The 23,857-nt window shown below is 26.9% G+C and overlaps 1 protein-coding gene across 1 annotated transcript in view; it reads left to right on the forward strand.

Moving 5' to 3' along the window:
* LOC105361678 (myosin-IIIb) overlaps positions 1-23,419 on the forward strand; it is a 27,564-nt gene extending 4,145 nt beyond the window's left edge. The window contains 21 exon segments of the mRNA XM_082978850.1: positions 8,441-8,779; positions 9,641-9,891; positions 9,893-9,911; positions 10,697-10,879; positions 10,881-11,001; positions 11,004-11,061; positions 11,488-11,567; positions 11,600-11,763; positions 11,966-11,982; positions 11,984-12,355; positions 14,347-14,418; positions 14,420-14,506; positions 14,508-14,650; positions 16,206-16,237; positions 21,557-22,031; positions 22,269-22,555; positions 22,621-22,660; positions 22,663-22,893; positions 23,148-23,210; positions 23,213-23,348; positions 23,350-23,419. Of these exon segments, the coding sequence (XP_082834976.1) occupies positions 8,441-8,779; positions 9,641-9,891; positions 9,893-9,911; positions 10,697-10,879; positions 10,881-11,001; positions 11,004-11,061; positions 11,488-11,567; positions 11,600-11,763; positions 11,966-11,982; positions 11,984-12,355; positions 14,347-14,418; positions 14,420-14,506; positions 14,508-14,650; positions 16,206-16,237; positions 21,557-22,031; positions 22,269-22,555; positions 22,621-22,660; positions 22,663-22,893; positions 23,148-23,210; positions 23,213-23,348; positions 23,350-23,377 (3,198 nt within the window). The 3' untranslated portion in view covers positions 23,378-23,419.
* The last annotated feature ends 438 nt before the right edge of the window (positions 23,420-23,857 follow it).

Raw genomic sequence — 23,857 nt, forward strand, 5'->3', positions numbered from 1 at the left:
GAACCGCTATTATGACTCATTAATTTTTTCAATAAATTACTCATAGAGAATTAAATCCAATTATAGAGAAAATTATATGTTACCTTCTTAACTAATACTTATACTTTTCGATTGATTTAAGATTTTTATTCGATTATTACTATTTTTTTAGTAGCATATTAAATTTAGTTTTATATGCTACATAGTCTTTATTTATTATATAATATAAATATATATTTAATTTATTACTTCTTGTTTATTCAGTCATTATAAAAATATTCTATAAAGTATTTTATATTACACTCAAATTTTTTTAAATCAAGTAATTCATAGGGTTTATTAAAGAACTTTTAGTTTGGGGTAATATTTTCAAATGTAATTTTATTTACATGAATTACAAAATATGAAAAAATTTTAAAATGCTATTAGTAATTAAAATTTATAAAGATATTTGTTTATACATGCATTTGAAAAAATATTCATATTGTGTTAAAGTTGCATAAAGGTGATGAAAAGTATTTTTCTTTTTCAAATTACTCTTACGAAAAATAATGATGTGAATATTTATTATATAATTTGTTTATGAATTGTATAAATTTATCACATAAAAGTATGAAAAGAGAATTTATAAATAATTATTAATAAAAATATTTTAAATATATAAATGCACACTATTTAATTATTTTTATATTTTTATTATTATATCATAAATTTTGGAGCTGCCAATTCTAAATATACATACAATCTTAAAAACTTCTAACCATAATACCATATAAATTTCGACTTTCATTTCTTATTTATTTTTATTTTATAATTTATTCTTGTTAAAGTATTGTAGATTAATCTGAATATTTTTTTTGTTTATTTTAAATATGTAAAAGCTTTGAGAGACTTCTTATGTATACTACGCAGTTAAACCAAATTAATTTTTGTTTATATATATTTATTTATAAATATTTTAAATATTTATATTAATGTATAATAACTTTAAGTAACAAAAACAATTTTTGTATTAATTCACTTCTCATTTTTTCTTTACTATTTATTTTCTAATCCTTTTTATTTAATTTCACTATTACAATCTTGATTATCAAGTTATAGCAATTTAATTTTTTTTCTTTACAAAAATTTAATATTTAATACATTAAATATTATTATAATTTTTAAACTAAATATTTAGGGGAAAGTTAGAAAATATGAAAATATTTTATCAGGATATTTGTTTGGTTTTAAATACATAGTATTAAAGAATTGTAAAATTTCTATATGAATTCATTAATTAATAAATTAATATATATTATAAAATTAGAAAATATTATGTTTTTTAATTGTTATGATATATTATTCTATTAATTGTAACCTATGTATATATTTTTGAAATAAGATAAATCATTATAAAATAAATAATTCATACATGTTAATGATAATATATGAATATTCATATATTCATGTATCTTTTTTGAATTTCAATTTAAGATTGTCCTCTTAGAATTTCTTTAATTATACGGAAATATGTGACTATATTCCATAACTTAAAATAATCTTTAACCTAAATAGAATAAAATAACTACAATTCCTAAAGTAACTAACTTGTTAAACAACTTTTTATGACTGTTTTTTTTTTATTGTTTAGCAAATATAAATAATATAACAATTCATAAAAAACAGACTGTGTATTGTCATTAAATATTGTTACAACGTGTAAATATTGCTAATGAAATTACAATAATTTAAAATTATACATATTCATTTGTTATAAAAACGGTAGTATAATTATATGATTTGTTTAATAACAAATAACTAATAAGATTATTAAATAAATCATTATTGTATCGAAAGAAGAATGTAAAATCAATAACTGTGACTATAATTTTTTATAACATATTAAATCTGCTTTTCTGTCTTTTCACTCACTATTTATTCTGATGTTATCATTATCGGAAATTGTCCATCAGTAATATTTATATGTAATATTGGTATAATAAGTAATCATTCAGTAATCCTGAATATTATTTTAATTATTTGAATAATATATACCAAATTAAAAACTTAAAAATGGAATTCATTAGATTTTATGTGGAGTAAAAATAAATTTTAATAAGATTTTATTTAGGTATACCTCAATAATATATACAATTTATTATTATTAAATTAATAAAAATTCAAGTAAAAACAAAAATTGTTACTCAATTTTTCTAATATTTGTATATAAAACTAAGTAATTTTACAGCATTTTTAATATACATGCTGAAAATTTATTTGGTTATAAGAATGAAATATAAATGATATTAAATATAATTATAATGTAAAATCTTATGCAATATATTTTATTGCCCATGACATTTTCATCGATGGTTAAAGAAATCTACACACATACATCAGTTAAGTTATTCAATATACGATATTTAAATATTTATTTAAATACAATAAGAAAAACTTTCAAATTTATAATAAAAATTTAATAAGATAAAAATAAAAAAATTATATTAAAATAGACAAAAATATCGTAAGGAAAGTGACAAAATGAAAAAAGTATGAATTTAATAATCCAATCAATTAAAAAGTAGGACTTAGCGTAATTATAGCATTAGCACACTTCCCCAAGAGCCGTAATCATTAAAGTATTCTTATTGGCTTACTGCCGGTAAGGTTATAGTTTAAGTCTTTCGATTGAATATTTTAACAGGACAAGAATTCACTCCGTTAATATTTATCGTTACAATAATAAATTAATTTAAAATATGTAAAAAGAATTATTTAAAAGAAAATAAATAATGAAAAATATTTGTCTGTATTGAAGAAATCTAAACTAATGAAATAAATACAAAATAAAGATCAACTATAAATAATGAGACTTCACTTTTTTTATCTTATTTAATAAATGCAAAATAATTCACTATCTAATAGATTTACAAACCATTAATATGAACTATTGTAGGAGATTTTTTTTCAATAGATAATGATTGAACGATAACATTATGAAATAGATAATGATTCTTGGAAAATATTATGAAATAATTTTTAGAAATTAATAATTTATAGTATTGACATTTATAAGTTCTGAGGTTCTGTTTTGATATTTTTGTAATTATTATAAAAACATTATTTCATAAATTATAACAAGATTATAATAAATTTTAATAAATTAAAATAAGGAACAGAAATTAATTTATAATATTAATATTTTTTGTTTAAATTAAAATTTATTTGTTAAATCAAATTTATTATGAAAAATTTGTATATAAAAAATGTTTAATAGATACCTTATTTTTAATTTAAAATTATATAATTATAATTAAATGATATATAACACAAAAAAAAATTAATATAGAAGAATATGCTAACTACATATAAGATAAAGAATATATTTATTAATAAATTGTTATTTAAATTTCTGTATTATAAGCTTTAATTTATCTATATTGACAACATTTTTTTATCCTGGACCAACGAATTCTATTATCTTCATTTACAGTTATCGATTCAATCTCACGTTCATTCTCGTAAAATTTTACATTTTTTCTGGAGTATAATATATTAATATATAATATAAAAAATATATAATGCATAATATATAATATATAATATATAATATATAATATATAATATATATAATACATAATATATAATATATAATATATTTTAAGTATACGTTAAGTAACTTCAATGCTAGTTTACTATTATTATTATGATTATTGTCGAAACTTTTGTCCAAAATTTTAGATCATATCAGTTTGCTCCCTTATTTCAAAATATACTATACAGTTGTGTTATTGATTTCTTACTCTTAATTAATCATTTTCTATTATTTTTATTTTCTATTTGTAAAAATAATTAACTACCATATCTATAATGCATAATTCTTAACAATATATATTTTCTTGAAGTGTTTAATAACTATATCGTAACTGTATTTTTTTACACAAAGAATATTCAATTTTTTAAATCGAATTTTTTATGTGAACTTAAGAAAAGTTGAAAATCCTACAAATCATCTCTAGCTATATCATCAATGATGTATTTATTAATGGTATTTCATCATTGCTGTACTGCTATTAGAAATTGAAGGAATCTTTTATTATTGATATTGTTTTAATTTTCAAATTGAATATTGCTTTATTTATTCTATTCAAACAGAATTTGAATCTATTATAGAATTAAAATAGAATATAAATTAATAAAAAATTGAGCTAAAATACTGTTGATTAATTAAAAAAAAAAAAATTACAATTCTGATTCTCTGTTAGATGTTAAATTGTAAATGATGATAAAGCTTTGTACTAGTTTAGACATAATCACATTTTAAATTATTTCACTCGCTTAACTTATATGTCTTTTTAAAAAATAGAAACAATTAGGATCGATTTGCATTAAACGTTGTATTTTATAATTTTTTATTTTTGTAAAATTTATACGTATTCATCATCCTATGATTATTCTCTGATGTTTGTGTAAAAAACTAAAATTGTATTCGTAATTAAAAACAATAAAATAATAGATAATTTGATTAATCTACATATTTTACAAATTGTATTTATCAGCCGAGTCAATCAAATCAATGAATTAATATTTCATTACTATAATAAATTTGTCTTTTAATACTTTTTTTTAATTTTGAAACTATAAATATTATGAAAAAACCAATAACATTTTAATTATGTGCAAAATTCATATATTAATAGATCAATTAAATTCCATAATTTATAATATTTTTGTATAGACAAATCTAAATAAATGTACATATTTCAGTAATGTAAAGTTTATAAAATAATTTTAAAACAACTTTTAGTTATTCACTTGTTTTAATATATTATTGTGAATATAAGTGTTAACTATGCATCACTGTACCACTGATCTATGACTATCGTATGAACAAGTGTACTATCATAACAATACGCTCTTAGCCCCAAGCAATTTTTGCTAGTTTCTATACTTATTTACATATTTTCATTGTTCGATAATAATAGCCGGATCTCTATTTTTTCCCAATTTCAATATTATAAATAATATATATTTTATTTCATTTTAATTTATGATTATAAGTTAATGGTCATATTAATTAGTGATGCATTTCTTTAAAATACATTCTTTCGCAACAAATTTAAACAAAGCTATATGAAAATAAACATGATCAGCCAGTGTAGATATTTATATTTAACACAAATTTAAAATGACAAAGCCTTTATTAGATAATGCTAGATAAAATATTTTGTTTATAATTGCTCTAGTGAAATACTAATATTAATATTATTAGTTATTTTTACAATTATTCAATCCTGATTCTTAATTATGATAGGATTAATTAGGATAAATTACGTTGTATAAAATTACTTGAGAAATAAAAAATATAATTTATTAAAAATTCATACAATTATTGGTTAATTTAGAAGTAGTTCTTTCTTTATCTATCTTTTTTTTACTTTATTTTATTTTTACTTTATCTATCTTTTTTATACAGTATTGAATATCGATAAAAATTGTTTATAGTGTTAATAGGATACTAAGTTATGAAATATAAATAGTACTAATCTAATTATATTAAAATTTCGAACCTTATAAAATTATGTATAAAATTTTCTTTTATTATTTTTAAATATCGTTATGTATATAGATATATATATATATATATTAGAGCTTAATTCATTATTTACAAATACAATTACAATGATTCATGTACAAAAAATATGATTATAAAAAAAACATTATTTGTAATCATATAATACATACAAGTAAAATATAAATTGGTTTTTACTCAATATTATTTTGAATCATAATTAATTATTGATAATTTATATTCTCGGAAAGTATGTAAAATTTTGTTTAACATTAGTAAAATCATGACAAAACTTTTTATCTAAATGTTATTGGATTGTTTGCATAAACACATTGCATTAAAATTGAAAATCTTATATAATTTTTTAAAAGTAAATTAAAAATTTAGTCTCATGGAAAACAGGTAAAAATATTTTAAAAATATCCCACACAAAAACAGATTCTTTATTTTATTGTATTATTTTTATTCAATTTCATTTATATAATCAAATCGTAAATGCAAAACATATCTATCCTCTATATAATTTTTTCAAATTAATATTTAGAAACATTTTTATTTCCTCAAGTAATGGAAGTTAATAATAACGTGTTCTTTACTTATACCAAATTTTAAATATAATTTAAATTCTAAAAATAAATATAGGCAACATCATTCATTAAATATATATTGGTCATAACTATTTTCATAGATAGTTCAATATTCTAGTGATCCTAGTGAGAAGTAATTTCTTATAATATTTAATTATATACTTTATTTTCTAAGATTAATTATATTAAGAATTTTATTATTTAAAAATATTTTTCTGTTTCCAGAGATTAAAAAACCCTTATTTTCAAGCGTGATTTTTAATTAGATGATAACAATGTTAATTACTTTTAAAATTTATTAATAAATACATTTGTTTTTTTTATTTTTAATTTAATAATAATTACTGTAAATATTTAATAAAATTATAACTTTTCATAAATTAAATTAAATATCTGAACATATTATAATTTTTTTAATTTTTGTTTTTGAATATTTTGATTCTGATTTTTATTACTTTTTACTCCACCTATTCCTTGATATAACTTGATAATCTAGGTAACTACATATTTCGAAGAATACGGTTATTAAATAATGCGTTATTTGAAAATAGTTAACTAATAACAAATATAATAAAAAATAACTATTATTTTATACTATTTATACTCTATCAAATTGAACGCGATTTCGATTTATAACCCTTGCCACAACTGGCTTCATTATTACTACATTACATAAACTATGGCTTCGTATATTTTTTTCAGTGATGTAAGTTCAAATATTGGATTTTAAGTGCATAAATATATATTCAATAAAACAAATAAATATTCATACTTATTTAATATATCTTCTGTAGAAATAAAAATTCATATCTTATATATAATTATAAACGCTATCAATTTTTAAATAAAACAACTTGATTATTAATAATATAGTAAACTAAAAATTATCTTTTAATATAATGAAATTGCAACATATACTTATATTAATTTTAATATGAAAAGTTGTAATTTAATTATTTCAAAGTATTGTGTATTAAATTCAAAGAAATAAAAATATTAGCAATTTATATATAATAAAGTTTTCCTAAAATATAATCATAAATTGAAACCATGACAAGTGATATTTTGTACAATGTAAATGCAACGATAAATAATAAGCACTTAACTTGTGCCGGTCTGAAATCCAATCCAATTAGAGGGTTAATAAGCATTTTATTAGCATTTATCTTATATTTAAAGAATCAGTTACCATCTAGACAGTTATAGGAGCTAACTAGTAAGGCAGTCTGAAAATTATTTGAAATATTTTTTGTAACCAAATTTTTACTAGAAATTTGGCATAAATAGCAGATACTATTGGTTAATTTTGTGTTCATTGGATGTGACAATCTTATATATCATATATAATATATATAATAATTTTAAATATATTGGCTATTGAAAATTAAAATTAATCTTTTTAAATAATTCAAAAAGATATTTTATTAATTTAATCAGTGTATGTAATCAATATAACAATTATTCAATTGTAATTGATATTATAATTTGGGGATAATAAATTTTATGTATAGGTTTTATGCATAGAATTAGAACATTAAATTGAATTTCTAATTTATTAATATAAAATCCTTAAAAATTTTATTTGTCTTAATTACTACTTCATTGGCAAATAAAAATAATTGGTTTTCTAACCTTAAAAATATCTGTGTATTTTTCATTCGTGAATTAAAATGAATGTATTATGTATTATTTAGTATCTGTATAAATGATACTGTAGGTATAATAAGATATTTAAAAATATTGTTTAATATTAATCTTTCTAGAATGTACGATTAACTAGTTGAATCTAATAGTTTCATTAATACATATCTTCAAATAATTTTAGTATTTATATTTTTCAAATTATGTTATTAATTAAATAATAAATATAATTATTACAATTAATAGAAGTACAATCAATATGTTCTTAATTATGTATTTACTCTAATTTGAAATAAAATCTATACTTATATAATTAATTTTTAAAATGTAAATAAATAAAATTATTTCTTTGTGAGTTCCGGAAAGTGAGAAAACTTGTATTATTTATTAAGTTAAAATATATTTTTATATCTAAAAAATTTGTAACAATGTGTGTTCAATTATTAATACAATATGTACATATTTATATAATCTTATTTGTTACCCACATGTTTTAATTCAATGTATAAATGGATGAACTCCGTTGCAAAGTTCCATATGGTTACATTTCAAATATAAACTTTTTTATAATATTTAATACCAAAATAAAATGTTGTCAATAAAAATTGTTTTTTCTATCGCTATCAAGTACTTGTAACTTTGTAATAAAATATTACATAGATCAATTAAATAAATTTAATTGGAAATAACCGGTGGCAGTACAGCAATGTCATATCAGGACCTTAGTCAATATGTTAACTTTGACACTATATCTGACCCAAGAAATTGTTTTATTCTTGAGGAGTTAATTGATGAAGGTACGTACAGAGAAGTCTACTCAGCACATAATAAAGAAACGAACAAATACTTTGCCATAAAAATTCTGGAAAATATCGTTGATAATGTCAAGGAGATTGAAGAGAAGTTCTTGGTACTCTGTGATATCAGTATGCACACTAATATACCAGTATTTCATAGCTTATTCCTAAAAAAGGCCAATTTAATCCAAAAGGAAGAATAACTATGGATTGTTATGGAGGTAAAAAATAATTATAATTATAGATTTGATTTAAATTTTTCATTTTTCAGAATTGAATTCAATATGATCTATTGGAATTATTGAACTTATTATTAATATTGTTAATTATGATAATATGTATTCCTTATAAATTTATTTTCATAGTTATTTTTCACATCAATCTAATAATGAATATTGTTCATATTTTATAATACAAATGTTAAAAAAAAATATATATAATTCAAAATTACATAAAATTTTTAAGTAAAAATAATATATTTTAACTTAATGTTTTTATTATTATTTTTAACCAATTAAATCATAAATATTTCAATAGCTGCAAAACAAATATATTCTTTTAATGTTTAAATGTTCAATGCATGAATCTCAATTTGACAAAATAAAATTAAAATGAAAATATAGTAAAAAGTAAAACTTAGTTAAATATTTAGTTTTTAATCTTTCAACATTTTAGTAAATATTATGTACAATATATTATATATAATAATCAACTAATTATTATTTAATGTTTCACTTTAAGCGAAATTATTAATTAATTATTTTATCTTGCTTTGCTAAGAACGAAGTATGAATTTGCTGAAAATAAAATCGACGAACAAATATTATATTTTAAAATGCCATACATTAAAGATTATTTTCTTGGAAATTGTATAAATAAAAACTATTATAATTAAATTAAATACAGCACTTTCTGATATTAGTTCATTCTTTTACTATTATCAACTTTTACGAATAGAAATTGTAATTTATAATTTATATTTTTTCTATTATTTATTATCTAGGAAATAAATTTTTACATCTAATGATTTAACTTCTTGATCATATGTACTGAAAAATGAATTTCATCTGATAGAACTTTAGCTCTGTACGGGAGACTGAGTGACAGACCTCTTTCAAGGTCTTAAACGATGTGAAAGTCAATTGACTGACAAACATATTGCATATATCTTAAGAGAAATAGTGGAAGCTTTAGCTTATTTGAATAATAATCACTGTATGCATCTAGATGTCAAGGGTCATAACATTCTTTTAATAGAAGATGCACACATAAAACTCGTAGATTTTGGAATCTCATCCCATCTGAGAGTGACTCATGTAAGAAGGAATACATCACAACTGGATGGCTCCAGAAGTAAGAATCACAAATTTAGTTTATTTAATTATCTTCTAATTCAACAATTGCTTGAAACAAAAAATTGGATAAGATTATATTACATATATAATTAATGTTAAAAATAAATTATATTCTATTAATATTCGTTATTGATAATGATACATCTTTTTATATTAAGAAATTATATTAAGACTATAAATACTGTAAAAATTTTTCAAATTAAGAGATTTCCTTGTAAATTTTGCTCAAATAAAAATAATATACATATAAAATGATAAATAATTATTTCCTGTTTATCTTTTATAAATTAAATGTATTTATTTTTCAATAAACTGTAGTTTAATGTTTTTTAATATATGCTTTTCTTCTACACAATCGACTTAAATTATTTACTTTTATTTCTTAATTCACAATTATATTTTATTATTTATTTTATATTAATAATGCAGTATTCCAATAGAATATAAACAAAAATCGTGTTATTTGTGTTTTTAATTATTTTATACGCCTTTGAATAAATTCAATATAGTTATATAATTGAAATTAATTATTTTAAAAAATTTTAATTGAAATATCTAAAGAAATTAATAGAAGTATGTTAAAAAAAACTATTGTAGATTTATTCAATCAATTTTACATATAAAATATTTGTGTTAATTTATCGAATAATATCATATTTTTAAGTAAGTAATGATTTTATTACAACAATATTGCCATAGTATAATTATTTTAAAATATTACACTGAAATATAAAATACATTACTAAATGTAAAGGAAATTCTACTGACTTATTTTAATTGTAGATGGTGGAATACGATTTGTTTCAAATAATAGCTCGTGAGCAGCAACTTAATTCATCCTATGATTCCCGGTGTGATGAGTGGTCTGTTGGTATTACGGGAATTGAACTTGCTGAAGGTAACCCACCACTATCTGTACTTCATCCAATGAGGGCGCTTTTTCAGTTTCTCAACATGCACCTCCCACTCTTTAAACTCCGGATATATATATATTCCAGAACTCTCAGAATTCATTGCCAAATGTCTTATAAAAGATTTAGAACATCGACCTCTTTCTTGTGAACTTAAACAGCATCCATTACTTTTGAGTGTGAAGACTGCATAGATGATATCAGATCTGAATTACATGGAGAAATATGCAGACAAAGGTATATAGTAAAGAAGATATTAAATATGTACGGTTGGCTTTGATAGAAATTATTACATTACATTATAGAAAAGTTTGATTATAATGTAAGAAAACTCATCAATATGTATAACTTTCATAATTAAACTATTTAATAATTTTCACTAAACAAAAAATTCTAAAGCTTGAAATAACGTATGTACAATTTGTATTCTGTAGACGATCATCGTGAAAAGTAATCAAATAATTAATTAATACACATTAATACTAATATTATATTACAAAAACAAATTGATTTATAATATTTATGCATTTTGACAAAATTAATATAATATAATTAATAAAATTAATATAATTTTGAATACGTAGTAAATTGTATTTTAATATTTCAATAGCAATTTATAAGTTAAAATAAGGTCCTAATTAATTATAAATTTACGTATCTTAGATCTGATGTACGAGTTCATAGACAACCGGAAGTAACAACAAAAAATGGGAAACTTAAAACTGGTCGCAAAGTTAAACCAGAAAAACTGGTTTAATTTAAATTTAATTAAAAAAAAAACTATATATGAATGATTTAGTTACATTAAATTTATTTACCTAAGATGCTATTGTTGATCAATTACAAAATCGTTACGAAAGTTCTCAGATTTATACATATATTGGAGATTTTCTTGTTGATGTTAATCAATTTGCTAATCTAAGTTTTTATACAGAAATGGTGAGCAATTCTATTTAAATATAATTAACAGGCAATTGTTTAATTTTATAAAACTTCGTTGATAGTATATATTTTTCAACTCTTTTTTTCATTTATAACAAACTATTTAATTTACGATATTTTATAATTTAGTTAATTAGTTATGATTTTCTACGATAAAAGCAACATGTAATAATATTGTAAGTTGTATATTGCTTTTTAGGAACAAATGCGCTATAAAACAAGCTTGCTCAGATAATCGTCTGCATATTTTCGCAGTAGCCGATGTTGCTTACCAGGCTCTCCTTCATCGGCGTCAAAATCAAGTAATTGTGATAAGTGGTGAATCAGGAGCAGGCAAAACAGAATCGGCAAATTTACTTTTTAAGCAGTTTGTTCATTTGAGTAAAACACTAAACCGTAATCTCGAAGAGGGTATTCTACAGATCAATCCAATTATAGAAGCATTTAGTAATGAGGCCACTGGTATAAATGCTAATTCATCACGTTTTGGAAAGTGTCTTGATCTAGCAATGGCACAACGTGGTAAAGTTATTGGTGTCAGAATTTCCGTTTTCTTGCTGGAACAGTCATGCGTAGTTGCTCACGCTCAGTAAGTTGTTATTTAATTTCGTTTTTGGTTTACAAATGTACAATTTGAAAATTTCTTAAACTAAATATATATATTTCTTCTTATAATATTCAGCTTATTAATATTTGACCAAATTAGATTAATCATATCGAAAAGAGAATTTATTATGTGTATAATGAATTAATTATAAAATAAAACATTGATACATCATGTTTAAGGATGGTCCTATTTGAATAAAAACTTGCTTTTCATTTAATGTAAAAAATAGTATGCATTTTTGCTTTAGTTATTTTTTTATGAATTCTATAAATCTTCAATTGCTTACTTGAATCAAGAAAATAAAACGCAATTCCGAAAAAGAAGTATTAAATAATACAATAATCTAATCTTTTTATCTACTTCTCACGCCCTCATTCATGCTAATTTATACTTTTTTCTCTAAATATTTATACTTGTAATATCAATTTTTAATATAATTATATAAATTATAAATGTATAATGTTATTATTTAGTATTAAGGTTTATGTTAAATTTTCTTTAAATTTTTTATAAATAATTAAATAATCATTACCTATTAAAATATAGTTAAAAAATATCTTTTATCCCTAATTGAATCCTTTTAAAAAATATAAATTACGTTTATAATGATTTTAATTTAAATTTGAAGTAATTACATAAATTATTAAACAACAGAAGTGGTAAAAAAATTATTTATATAAAAATAAGCAAATATTATTATTATATATTAAATAATAAAGAAATTAATAATAAGAATATTCAGAAAAGAGTATTTTTTATATATTTTTGTATATATATATTTATATATATTGTTTAGAATTCCAGTCATCCAGTGGTCGAAGGGCCAGGATGGTTGGATTAGACTATAACCACCAGTTGCCTAGTGCGGAAAAGTGGGAGGGATAGCGCATTTATTTAATATTTAATCACATTTCCTTATCGTGCTGTTTATTGCCTTTTGTTTTACAAACTACACAATAATAATGATTCTATGATCGCGATGAGAATCGGTTAGATATCGCAATTCGGTGGTGCTTGGTGGTAAATTATTACACTGAGAAGTAAGAGGTTGTAAATCTCTGGTACTTCTTCGTGTAGTGCCACGTGATGGTAACGTGTTGAGTTCTTTCTCCTCACTGGAAAGGTTTTTGTTGGCTGCACTTGGCGTCTTATTTCCTTCTAGAAGGACCTTGTTGGCTTGTCTTGGTCGCACGCTGTGTCTTATTGCCTATGTGATAGTTACACATTAGTAGGAGGGCCTTATGACTTTTTTGTTAGTTCTGATAGAGATACAGTTGCCTTGCCGGATCTTGTAATGAGTGCATAGATATTGCGCTTCTTTTAGTCGTGTCCGTTCTTGTAATGCAGTCAGCACTCTTGACTGCTTTCAATTATTGTGCACTTGCGAATTGAACGTGTATTAAGTATAATGGCTTCACTGTATTGACGTAACTGAGTAACTAGCTTATAGCTGTAAAGTCTATCTGAATGATGTAATTACAATGAGCTTACAAGCCTGTTGAATACGTACACGAAACTGAAGGCTTGCTCGTTTCATGGCGGTTCTGCTGAGAGATACCGACTGTTCCATGGCGGTCCTGCTAAGACAGTCGGTGATCCATGCCATGGTGTCTTCACTGAGAGAGTGGATCGTCGCGTGCTCCATTTAAGTATCGCGGCAGCTTACTTAGCTGGCAACAAAACATAGGTGTTACTATGCCGACAGTCTCGCATGACGTCAGAGACTAAAGCTCTAGAACTTTCGAGAACTCCAGGAAAGCAAAGTTTTAGACTGTTAGAAAATTCCAACCGATATTTCCGTGCGGAAAATATTATAGGACACTCGAAAATAAAGCTAAGAATATTCGAGAATTCGCGGAATTAATGTTTTAAAAACACGAGAATTAGAAGGCTTATACTTCTCCGATTTTCAAAGTCTTGGAAAATGCTCCAATTCCGAACATATATAATTTTCTAAAATATATAATTTATAGAGAACAAATAAATTTCCATATTATCTACTATCTATGTGATGGCTTAGAAGCTGATGAGCGTCTCGACGAATTTAAATACAGAAATGTGAAGAAATAATCGATATCTTAACAATAATCTTAATACCTAACTAACTTATATAGATAAATTTGAGCAACTTAAAGTTTCACGACACTGAAGTTGACACAGTTTACACGATTCTAGCAGCCATTATTCATTTTGGTTATATTCAATATACCGAAATTGTTTCAGAGGATAATACAGATTATAAAAGTGAAGTAATGACTAATGAGTCTATATTGAAAGGTATTTCATTTTGAATTTATAAAGCATTAATTAATGTTATATTAAAATAATAAATTCATTTTTAAAATTTCTAATTTGTAGTTTTTTAATATTTTACTTGAAAAAATTATAATATGTTTCATAATGATTATTCTAAATAAAATCAATGGAATTTATAAGATATAGTATAAATCATCCTATTAATTAGTAATATCGATAAACTGTTTTTTATTTTTACAATAACAAATTTCTGAATAACAAATTTCATTGAATATATGTTCTATTTTTAACAATATAAAAATTCAATTATTTTATTTTCCCTTGTATCAAAAATATTATTATAACGATAAAAATAATCAGTTGTACTTACTAAATATTTCTGTCTTATCATTTTTCTTCAGTTCCATTTCATCAGAAACTTTTTAATTGTACATAATTACGACTTTCATATCAATTCCAAATTTAAATCAATCAACAATTCGCTAAATTCAAATTTTTATAAAGAAAAACGTTACTGTCATTCATATTTAACTAATTAATGTGAAGCTTTATATAACCTATATTATTGCTATTGAAACTAAAAATTATTTTTAGTCTATTTAGTTGTGAAACTCTTAATTCTGAATTGTAGCTATAAAACTTGTTAAACTTCTACATTACATTGTCTTAATTTCAATATAGAATGTGTGTTCGGGAATTGGAGTAGTTTTCAAGAATTTAAATTGGGAAAAGTACAAACTGTCGGACATTCATGTTTGTAAACATGATTCAGCAAATCCGTGAATTTTCCTACGCCTTAAATTCGAATAATGGTCCCGCATAGCAACGCCGATGAAGCTTCTAGAACCTTCCAGAGCTTCGTTCTGTGCCGTCACGACGATTTTCGGCATAGCAACAGGCTTCGGTGCTGTTGCCGGCGTTGCAAGCTACCACGCGAATATTTAAGAGCAGCGCGCCGTGCACCGTAGCACTGTACTTATAACATCCACTCAGTCGCCACGCACCTGGCTCACGGTGTTTTTACTATCTACGCAGTTATAAATTATAGCTCACTGTAATTCTACACCTCGCTCATTCATTAGTTATTATTAATCAGCGTATTTTCACATATATATAGTATCAGTTATCACTTGCGACTACAACTTGAAACGTAGCCGCATAGCAGATAATCGAACTAAAAAATATACGTGCGTTATTATTAATGTAATATATTATATTTTAATTTATTAATTAATATTAATTATGTCTGGGAACAGACTAAAAAAACCTCCTAATGATGGTGGGTGGAGGTTTGCTGGCAAGTGGAAGGGGCAATGCAATTATTCAATACTGCCTTTAATGTTTATTGTATTTCCTTTTATTAAATATAATAAATAATGAATAGTTAATGATCTATGGATGGTTGAATGAATATGTGATAGAATGAATAGATGAATGTTTCTTCAATTAATGTTGGTGGCGATAAGTCTGTAAGTGTATTCTTGTGTATTAGCTTGGAGCGTAATTCCCCTTCTCCTTATAAGTTGAGTAGTGTAGTGGGAGACTCGTGCTGGTAGGTGTGGGGTGAGAGCTGTAGTGAACGGAGTGGTGGGAGAACGTCCGTGTGATGTCACTGCTTATGTACGTGAGATCAGATGTAGTCGTGGTATTGGTGCACGTTCGTGTGGTTGCTGCTTATGTAGTTGACAGGAGCCGACGTATTGGTAAGCCGTAAGAACGAGCGAAGTGGCGTATCTTACGTGCGGGCATGAGCCGATGAGTAGAGGTAAGATATAAGAACGAGTGTGGTGCGTTTCTTACATGCGGGCGTGAGCCGATGAGTAGAGTTAAGATGTAAGAACGAGCGAAGTGGCGTTGCTTACATGCGGGCTTGAGCCGATGAGTAGAGTGGCGATCCTGTCATGATGGGTGCTTGATTGAATTAGTAAGAGTAGTAGTAAGGAACGAGCGTGGTGCGTTGCTTACGGAGGCGTCGGTGCCAGTATAGATGTGGCATCGCTATTAGTTCTTTAGGTTGCTTGATGCTTGCTACGGCTTCATAATGGCGATTGCAGGTTGGATAGCGAGCCCGATGTGGAGAGTGCGTGATTGGTACTAGCAAGAAGGAATCGCGGCACGTGCAGCTCCTTAAATATTTTCGTACGAACTTGCGGCGCCGATAGCGCATCGGTGGCTGTTGCTATGCCGATATTTGTCGTGACGTCAATAGAGCATAGCCTTGTAGGGTTCATTATTATTACTTTTCGGAATTATAGTCGTATATTCGAGTTTTTTCGGTATAGAAGCATTTTTCGAGTTCGTTGGCCAGTGTTTACAAAACAAATATTCGCGCGCTCATACCTCTCCCACTTTGTATTCCGCTTAAAATTGCTGTAATCCGTAACAAATTATTTTTATATTAATATTTAATCAAATTGATTTATATTTTGATCTGATATATGAGTATGTATGTATTATATAATGTATTATATATGTATTATATAATATATTATATATTATATATATAGTATACAATATTTATATATATATATATATATAATATAATGATTTATATAAATTTTAAATTAAATTAATATTAATTAATTTAATTAATATAATATAAGAATCTGCAATAACAGGTTATCAATTTAACAGTGAAGCCATTGGAATTGTAATCAATAAGGTGCGCCAGCCACGCAGCCATTCAGCAGTAACACTAATAGCAGCGACTCGACAACCCAAGCAGCAATGGTATCTCGTTCACAAATATTCAGACCTTAAGAAGCTCCTGACAATAACCTCCATATGCTTCAAATTTGTAGATCAAGCAAGGAAACAAGAATCAGCACGGTCCTATAACTATAACACAAGCAGAACTAGAAAGAGCAAGAATATTGTGGATAAAATCGACTCAAGCTGCTTAGTTCTCACACGAACTTAAGATCCTTCATTCAAACAACCAACTTCCCAGCGGACACGCATTTCATTGCCTGACCGCTTTCGTAGACTCCCAAGGAATCATAAGAGTCGAGGGTAGGCTACTGAGAGCATCGCTAGCAGAAGAAACCAAGCATCCAGCCATCCTACGACATTCCCCACTTACAACTCTCATCCTAGCTCATGCCCATCTCAAGGCCATCCATAGAGGCACCCAACTCACTCTCAACTATTTACGTCAAAATATTGGATTATAGGAGGAAGAGAACCAGTGAAGTCATACATATTGTGGTGTGCTATTTGCGCCCGCCAAAGGGGAATCCGCGCTTATCAACTGATGGGACAACTTCTACGATCTCGAATCACGCCGTCAAGACCATTCACCCACACAGGAGTGGATTATGCTGGACAATTCACAATTAAAACTTGGAAGAGACGAGGTGCAAAGACCCAGAAAGCATGGATGTGTTTTCGTGTGCTTTGCCACATCCGCAGTTGTTCGATTTTTAACGTTTTGTTTTTATGGCTCGAACTGCCATTTCAATAGTTCAGTGGATTAATCTCTCGCCATAATGAATTAAGAAAAAAGAATGCACAAATTAAATAATAAAAGTATAATGTAATATATTTAAATTCGATTATAAATTATTTTGCTTATAAAATTATAATATTGTAGTGTTGTTGGTTACTTCTATTGAGATAGAGAATTATTCTATTGTAGTAGTGTGAGTTCTTTCTTGTTTCTTGATTATCTGAATTTTTAATTCCAATTCGTGATGGCGCAAGTGACACTGATGTGAAGTAATTAAATAAATGTTTAAACGTATAGTGAGTGATGACTATAGACAGAAGCTTGAAGAATGAATATTGTGCCCATTATAATGACTGCGTAATTGTTACTAGACGAAACTGAGTCAAAGACTGACTGCTGCGTGTAAAGCGCAGCCCTTAAATATTATCACACTATTGCTTGAAACGCCGGTGTTTTGTTACTATGACGTCAACAGGGCATAGCCTGGACGGTTCGCTGCTATTGCTTTGTTAAAATAACTAAATCGCGCGTTCATACCTCTCCCACTTTTGTATTCCGCTTTTCAACTGTTTCAATCCGTAACAGCAGTACATATTGAGGTCGTTAGTGACTATACGACAGACGGATTTATTGCGGCATTCCAACGCTTTGCCACTTGTAGAGGCATCCCCAACATTTTATACTCAGATTGCGGCACAACCTTCACTGGAGCAAAAAAACATTAAAAAGATTATTTTCACATAATTCCACACAACATCAAAGAATAGCAAGAATCCTTGCCAATGATAACATCCAATGGGAATTCACCCCCCCCTCCGCACCACACATGGGAGGAAAATAAGAAGCAGTGGTAAAATCCATCAAATTCCACGTAAGTCGAACGATCGAAAAGAAGATGCTAACCTTCGAAGAAATCACAACATTACTCACCCAAATCTAAGTCATTTTCAACTCAAGGCCACTCGAACCTATAAGCGATGATCCCGAAGATATCTCTGCCTTAACACCCGGTCACTTCCTAATGAGGAGCTCACTGATCACAATCCCAGAACCATCACCAAGAGACATGTCCATTTCAAGATCAATCCGTTGGAAATTCATACAACAAAGCGTACAACAATTCTGGTCACAGTGGTCAAAACAATACTTGCAACAACAACTGGCAATCTCAAAATGGCACCACCCACGGAATGACATCTACGTAGGCTCACTGGTGCTTGTAACAGACGAACGATTATCCCCTTGCAAGTGGCCACTCGCCAGAGTAATTGAAATTTATCCAGACGGAGACGGTCTCACCAGAGTAGTCACATTAAAGACGGCAAGCCCCACGATGGTAAGGTAAACAATTCACAAGTTAGCAGTACTATCCATTCAAGAAAACGTCGGGAATCATCAACTATAGTGCTAATGGCGGGCGGAATGTTCAGGATTGAACTACCCAACAAAAAATAATAATTTATTGTTTGTCATAATACGATTCCGATACCTTATATTTACTTATCCGATACCTTGCTTACTTTGTCCGTGTCTGAGATCACTGGTGTGTAACGTCACTGGTGAGGAGAATTGATGCCGTCGTTGCTGCTACCGATAAGCTGGAGAGGCCTGAGTGGTGGCGTTGGTGTGTGACGTCACTAATGAATGGCAATGATGCCGTAGTTTAGGTATTGCTGCTTACTTTGTTCACGGAGCCGTGTGTTAGTGATTCGTAAGAACGTGTGTAATAGCGTAGCTTACGTGTGTGGAGTCGATCTCAGTTGTATTGATGGTACGTAAGTACGTGTGTAATAGCGTAGCTTACGTGTGTGGAGATAGATCGTTGTGTATTGGAGGTGACCTCTATGTAAGTGGTATTTGACTTGTAGGACGGCGATTTGATTTAAATGATTGCTTGATTGAACTAGTAAGAGGAAGAGAGCGTCATGTGCAGCTCCTTAAATATTCTGGTATATACAAGCTGCGCCGAAAGTGCATCGGTGGCCGTTGCTATGCCGATATTTGTCGTTTCATATTTGTTAAATATGAATTTAAGCATTATATACTTATTATATAAAAAATGTAAGTTGATTTATTTTTAATAATTAATAAATTATCAATTTTGATATCGTATTTACAAAAAAAAATCTGCGTCGCACGTGTGCCTACAATATTACCAGACTATCATGCAATGTTGTCAAGTACGCCAAATGTTATCGCTTGCATCAGCTAGGCGAAGACACTTGACCAAGAATCACCCCCACCATGATGAGTCCCGGAGAGGGGCAAATCTTCCACTTCACGCATTGCCGCCAAAGATACTCCTTCGATATTCTCATTGTCTAAGCCTAACTTCCTTGAAAGTGGGAAAAGGGCGTGTACATTTAGTATAACGCCGAAAAGCGGCGCGCTCTGATTGGAAAACTAAGACCAGAAGCTCTTTGAGTGGGGACTCATGGCAAGAGGCCTTAAAGATGGGAACAAGACAGCGAAAAGCTGCTGTTCGCGGGGGATTATTGGAATACGCAGTCCGCGTGGGTAGCCAAAGGGCTGTCCGCGGGGGACACCAAGAACACGCAGTCCGCGTGGGCAGCCAAGGGCCTTTCTTCCAAAAAAGACAAATCACACAGAGTGAGAGTGAGTGTCTAGGAAAAGGTCAAGTAATAGAAATTAATTGTCCACGGAAACCAAGCCAACAACTTCACTCAACGCAGAAATAAGTGCTAGTACTTCAAGGCAAGAATAGTGCTGGTGAGTTTAAGAGTCACGCCGCACATAATTGTGTCCCTCTCACCGGCTGATCAGATCAAGAATAGTGCATCCTGGTGAGTATAAGAGTCACGCCGCATATAATTGTGTCCCTCTCACCACTAGATCAGATCAAGAATAGTGCATCCTTGTGAGTATAGAAGTCACGCCGCACGCAGTCGTCTTGCTGTGTGCAATTGCGCCACCTCACCGCTGAATCAGAGATTGAATTACAACATCGCTGTAAGTACGTTGATACATATTATATCTTCAATTATTGTCAGCCGGCGGCAGAATCGGCATAAGACAACCAACAAGATTATCTCACACTCTCCAACCAGAAGTGTGCAGTAATTATTTATCTGTGCAATATTCATCAATTCAACAATCTCAAGGCATCTTGTGTAGTGAGACCTTCTATATAAGAAGCCAATCAAGAAATCGTATCTTCATACAAGATTCAAGAAGATTCTACAACATCCATTTGTAAATTGTGTAATAAATTGTATAATAAATATAATTAACCAACTCTCACGACTCTTGTACAGTCCCTACATCTCACTCCTTCCCGAGCATCTGCTAGGGTGGGCGGCAAACCTTATGAGCACGTTTTCAGATAAGCAAGAATAAATAAACTAACTATTCACGGGTGTTTTCCAGATATATTGACCTTCTTGAGTGTCCATTGATCGTGGGAAGTTGTGGCAATAAAACTATTCTCGCAATCTCGAACAGGAATAGAATCCAATTAGTTCATCGAAGCTTTAACATCAAACTCGGTGATAACGCGAGGAGAAACCATTACTCGTCGTAACTCTGTCTGTGAAGCATATCCTGTGCGCGATGCCATGGCTAGCAATTTGTACGACCGTCTATTCGATTGGATAGTCAATCAAATCACCTGTCTACTGTGCTTTAGTCATTCATAAAATTATGAATCTCCGTATATCGGGCTACTCGATATTTTCTGTTTTTAAAATTTTCCGAAAAATTTATTTGAACAACTATGCATCAATATTGTTAATGAGCAGATCCAGTATTACTTTAATCAATATATCTTTACATGGGAGCAACAAGAATACATGGCCAAGGGTATACTTGTCTATATAATTGAATTTTTAGATAATAGGCCAGTATTAGATATCTTACTTAGTAAATGTATGGGTCTACTTGCACTGTTGTATGAAGACAGCAAATTTTCAAGAGCAAATGATAGATGGTTGATAAGTAATTTTCTTGTTAACATTTTTATATGTTTAATACTTTTCTAATAATAAATATTTTTGTTTAAAATATTACATACTCATGTAAAATATTTACATGAGTTTAACATTTTCTTAAGCAGTGGGTAGTTTTATTTTAATGTCTATACTTTTCATTATATTGTATATAATATCAAATAATCGATAAGCATTAAATGATGAAATAATTTATTCATCTAAGCGAATGTATTTTAATTTTTAGAAAAGTTTTATAATAATATGAAATCCAAATTTTACAAAAGACCGAAGTCTGATGCTGTTTCCTTTGGAATTAATCATTTTGCTGGGTGAGTTGTTTATCAAACAAATGGATTTCTGGAAAAGAATAGAAATGTTTTACTACCTGAAATCATACAACTCGTGCGTCAATCTCATGAGAGTATCATTTGGTTTTTGTTTCAGTGTCTAATTACAAAAATCAGCAATCTTTATTCTACTATCCAAGAAAATGATTCTAAAAAATTATTTTCTTTAAATAAAAATACAAAGGTATTCAAAAATATATATTTCGTTATTTTTGTATTAAAATTTATTTATTTTGTTTATTTATAAAGGAAATATATTCAAGTCGTCTTGCATGTCAATAACGAGCTCAGCAACTACGGCAACATATTTTAGATATTCCTTAATAGATTTGCTTTAAAAAATGGTTTCTTGTTGCACACAATTTATTAGATATATTACACCGAATGACAATAAAAGTCCAAAATACATTAATAAAGAAAAAGTAATTAAACCATTAAGATATACTGGTATTTTGAAAACAATAAAAATAAGACAAAGTGGATTCTCCCATAAAATAGCCTTCTGTGAATTTCCTAATAGGTGTATTGATTAAATTATTTGTTTATTTAATATTATTCTAATAGAAACAAATTACATGAATTTAGACATTCTTCGATATACTAATAATTCATTATTTAGAAACTATTGTTTATTTAGATTTAACAATATGATTTTTGTATTTATTAATAAATACTTAAAAATAAATATAATATTAATAAATATTGTATTTATTATAAATTTTTTTAATTTGAAATGTAAAATAATTAAGAATTTGAAATCTATAGAAATTGAATAGAGAAATTTTTTTTAATTAACAACGAAAGAACTTTTTAAAGACTAAAAATGGATGGATGGGCACTTGACGAACGAAAGTGTTTCTTAAATATTATCATGTAGAATTTTTATCCAAACAATATGAGGAACAATTAGAGAAAATCGTCATGGTGCAAGCATGGGTGTGCCGATGGTTGGCTAAAAGTCACTGCAAAATAGAAAAAGATAGCAGTATCTGTTCATACTTTATAGCATTTTATATGTGAATGGATAACGATAAAACCTAATATTCAAGGTAGAAAGCAAATTAATTTCTAAAATCATGCTACAAGTTTTGGGAAAGTAGTATTTACATTATATCACTTTCATAAAATTAATCTTTTTAAAATAGATTTAATTTTTTAAGATTTTGTTAAAAATTATTTCAAATAAATTGTAGTCTCAAATTTGAATAGATAAAAAAATTAATTTTTAATAGGTTAATAACTTAATATTTTTAACTTTTAATTTAATAATCTTTTATAAATTATTTCAAAAACTATATTCATTTAAATTTTCTGTTCAATATATGAATTAAAATTTATTTTTCATTGTAATTATATAAATGATCATTTAGTTTGAGTTTACCAAAAACTAATTTCAAATTAATGATTGTGGTAATATTAATAAAATATGGATTTTTTACAGAGAAAACTGTAGGAAATGCCATGAAAACAAATATAATTGTATAGA

The sequence above is a fragment of the Ceratosolen solmsi genome, unplaced genomic scaffold, assembly GCF_000503995.2.
Source record: "Ceratosolen solmsi marchali unplaced genomic scaffold, CerSol_1.0 scaffold30, whole genome shotgun sequence".
Taxonomy (NCBI): domain Eukaryota; kingdom Metazoa; phylum Arthropoda; class Insecta; order Hymenoptera; family Agaonidae; genus Ceratosolen; species Ceratosolen solmsi.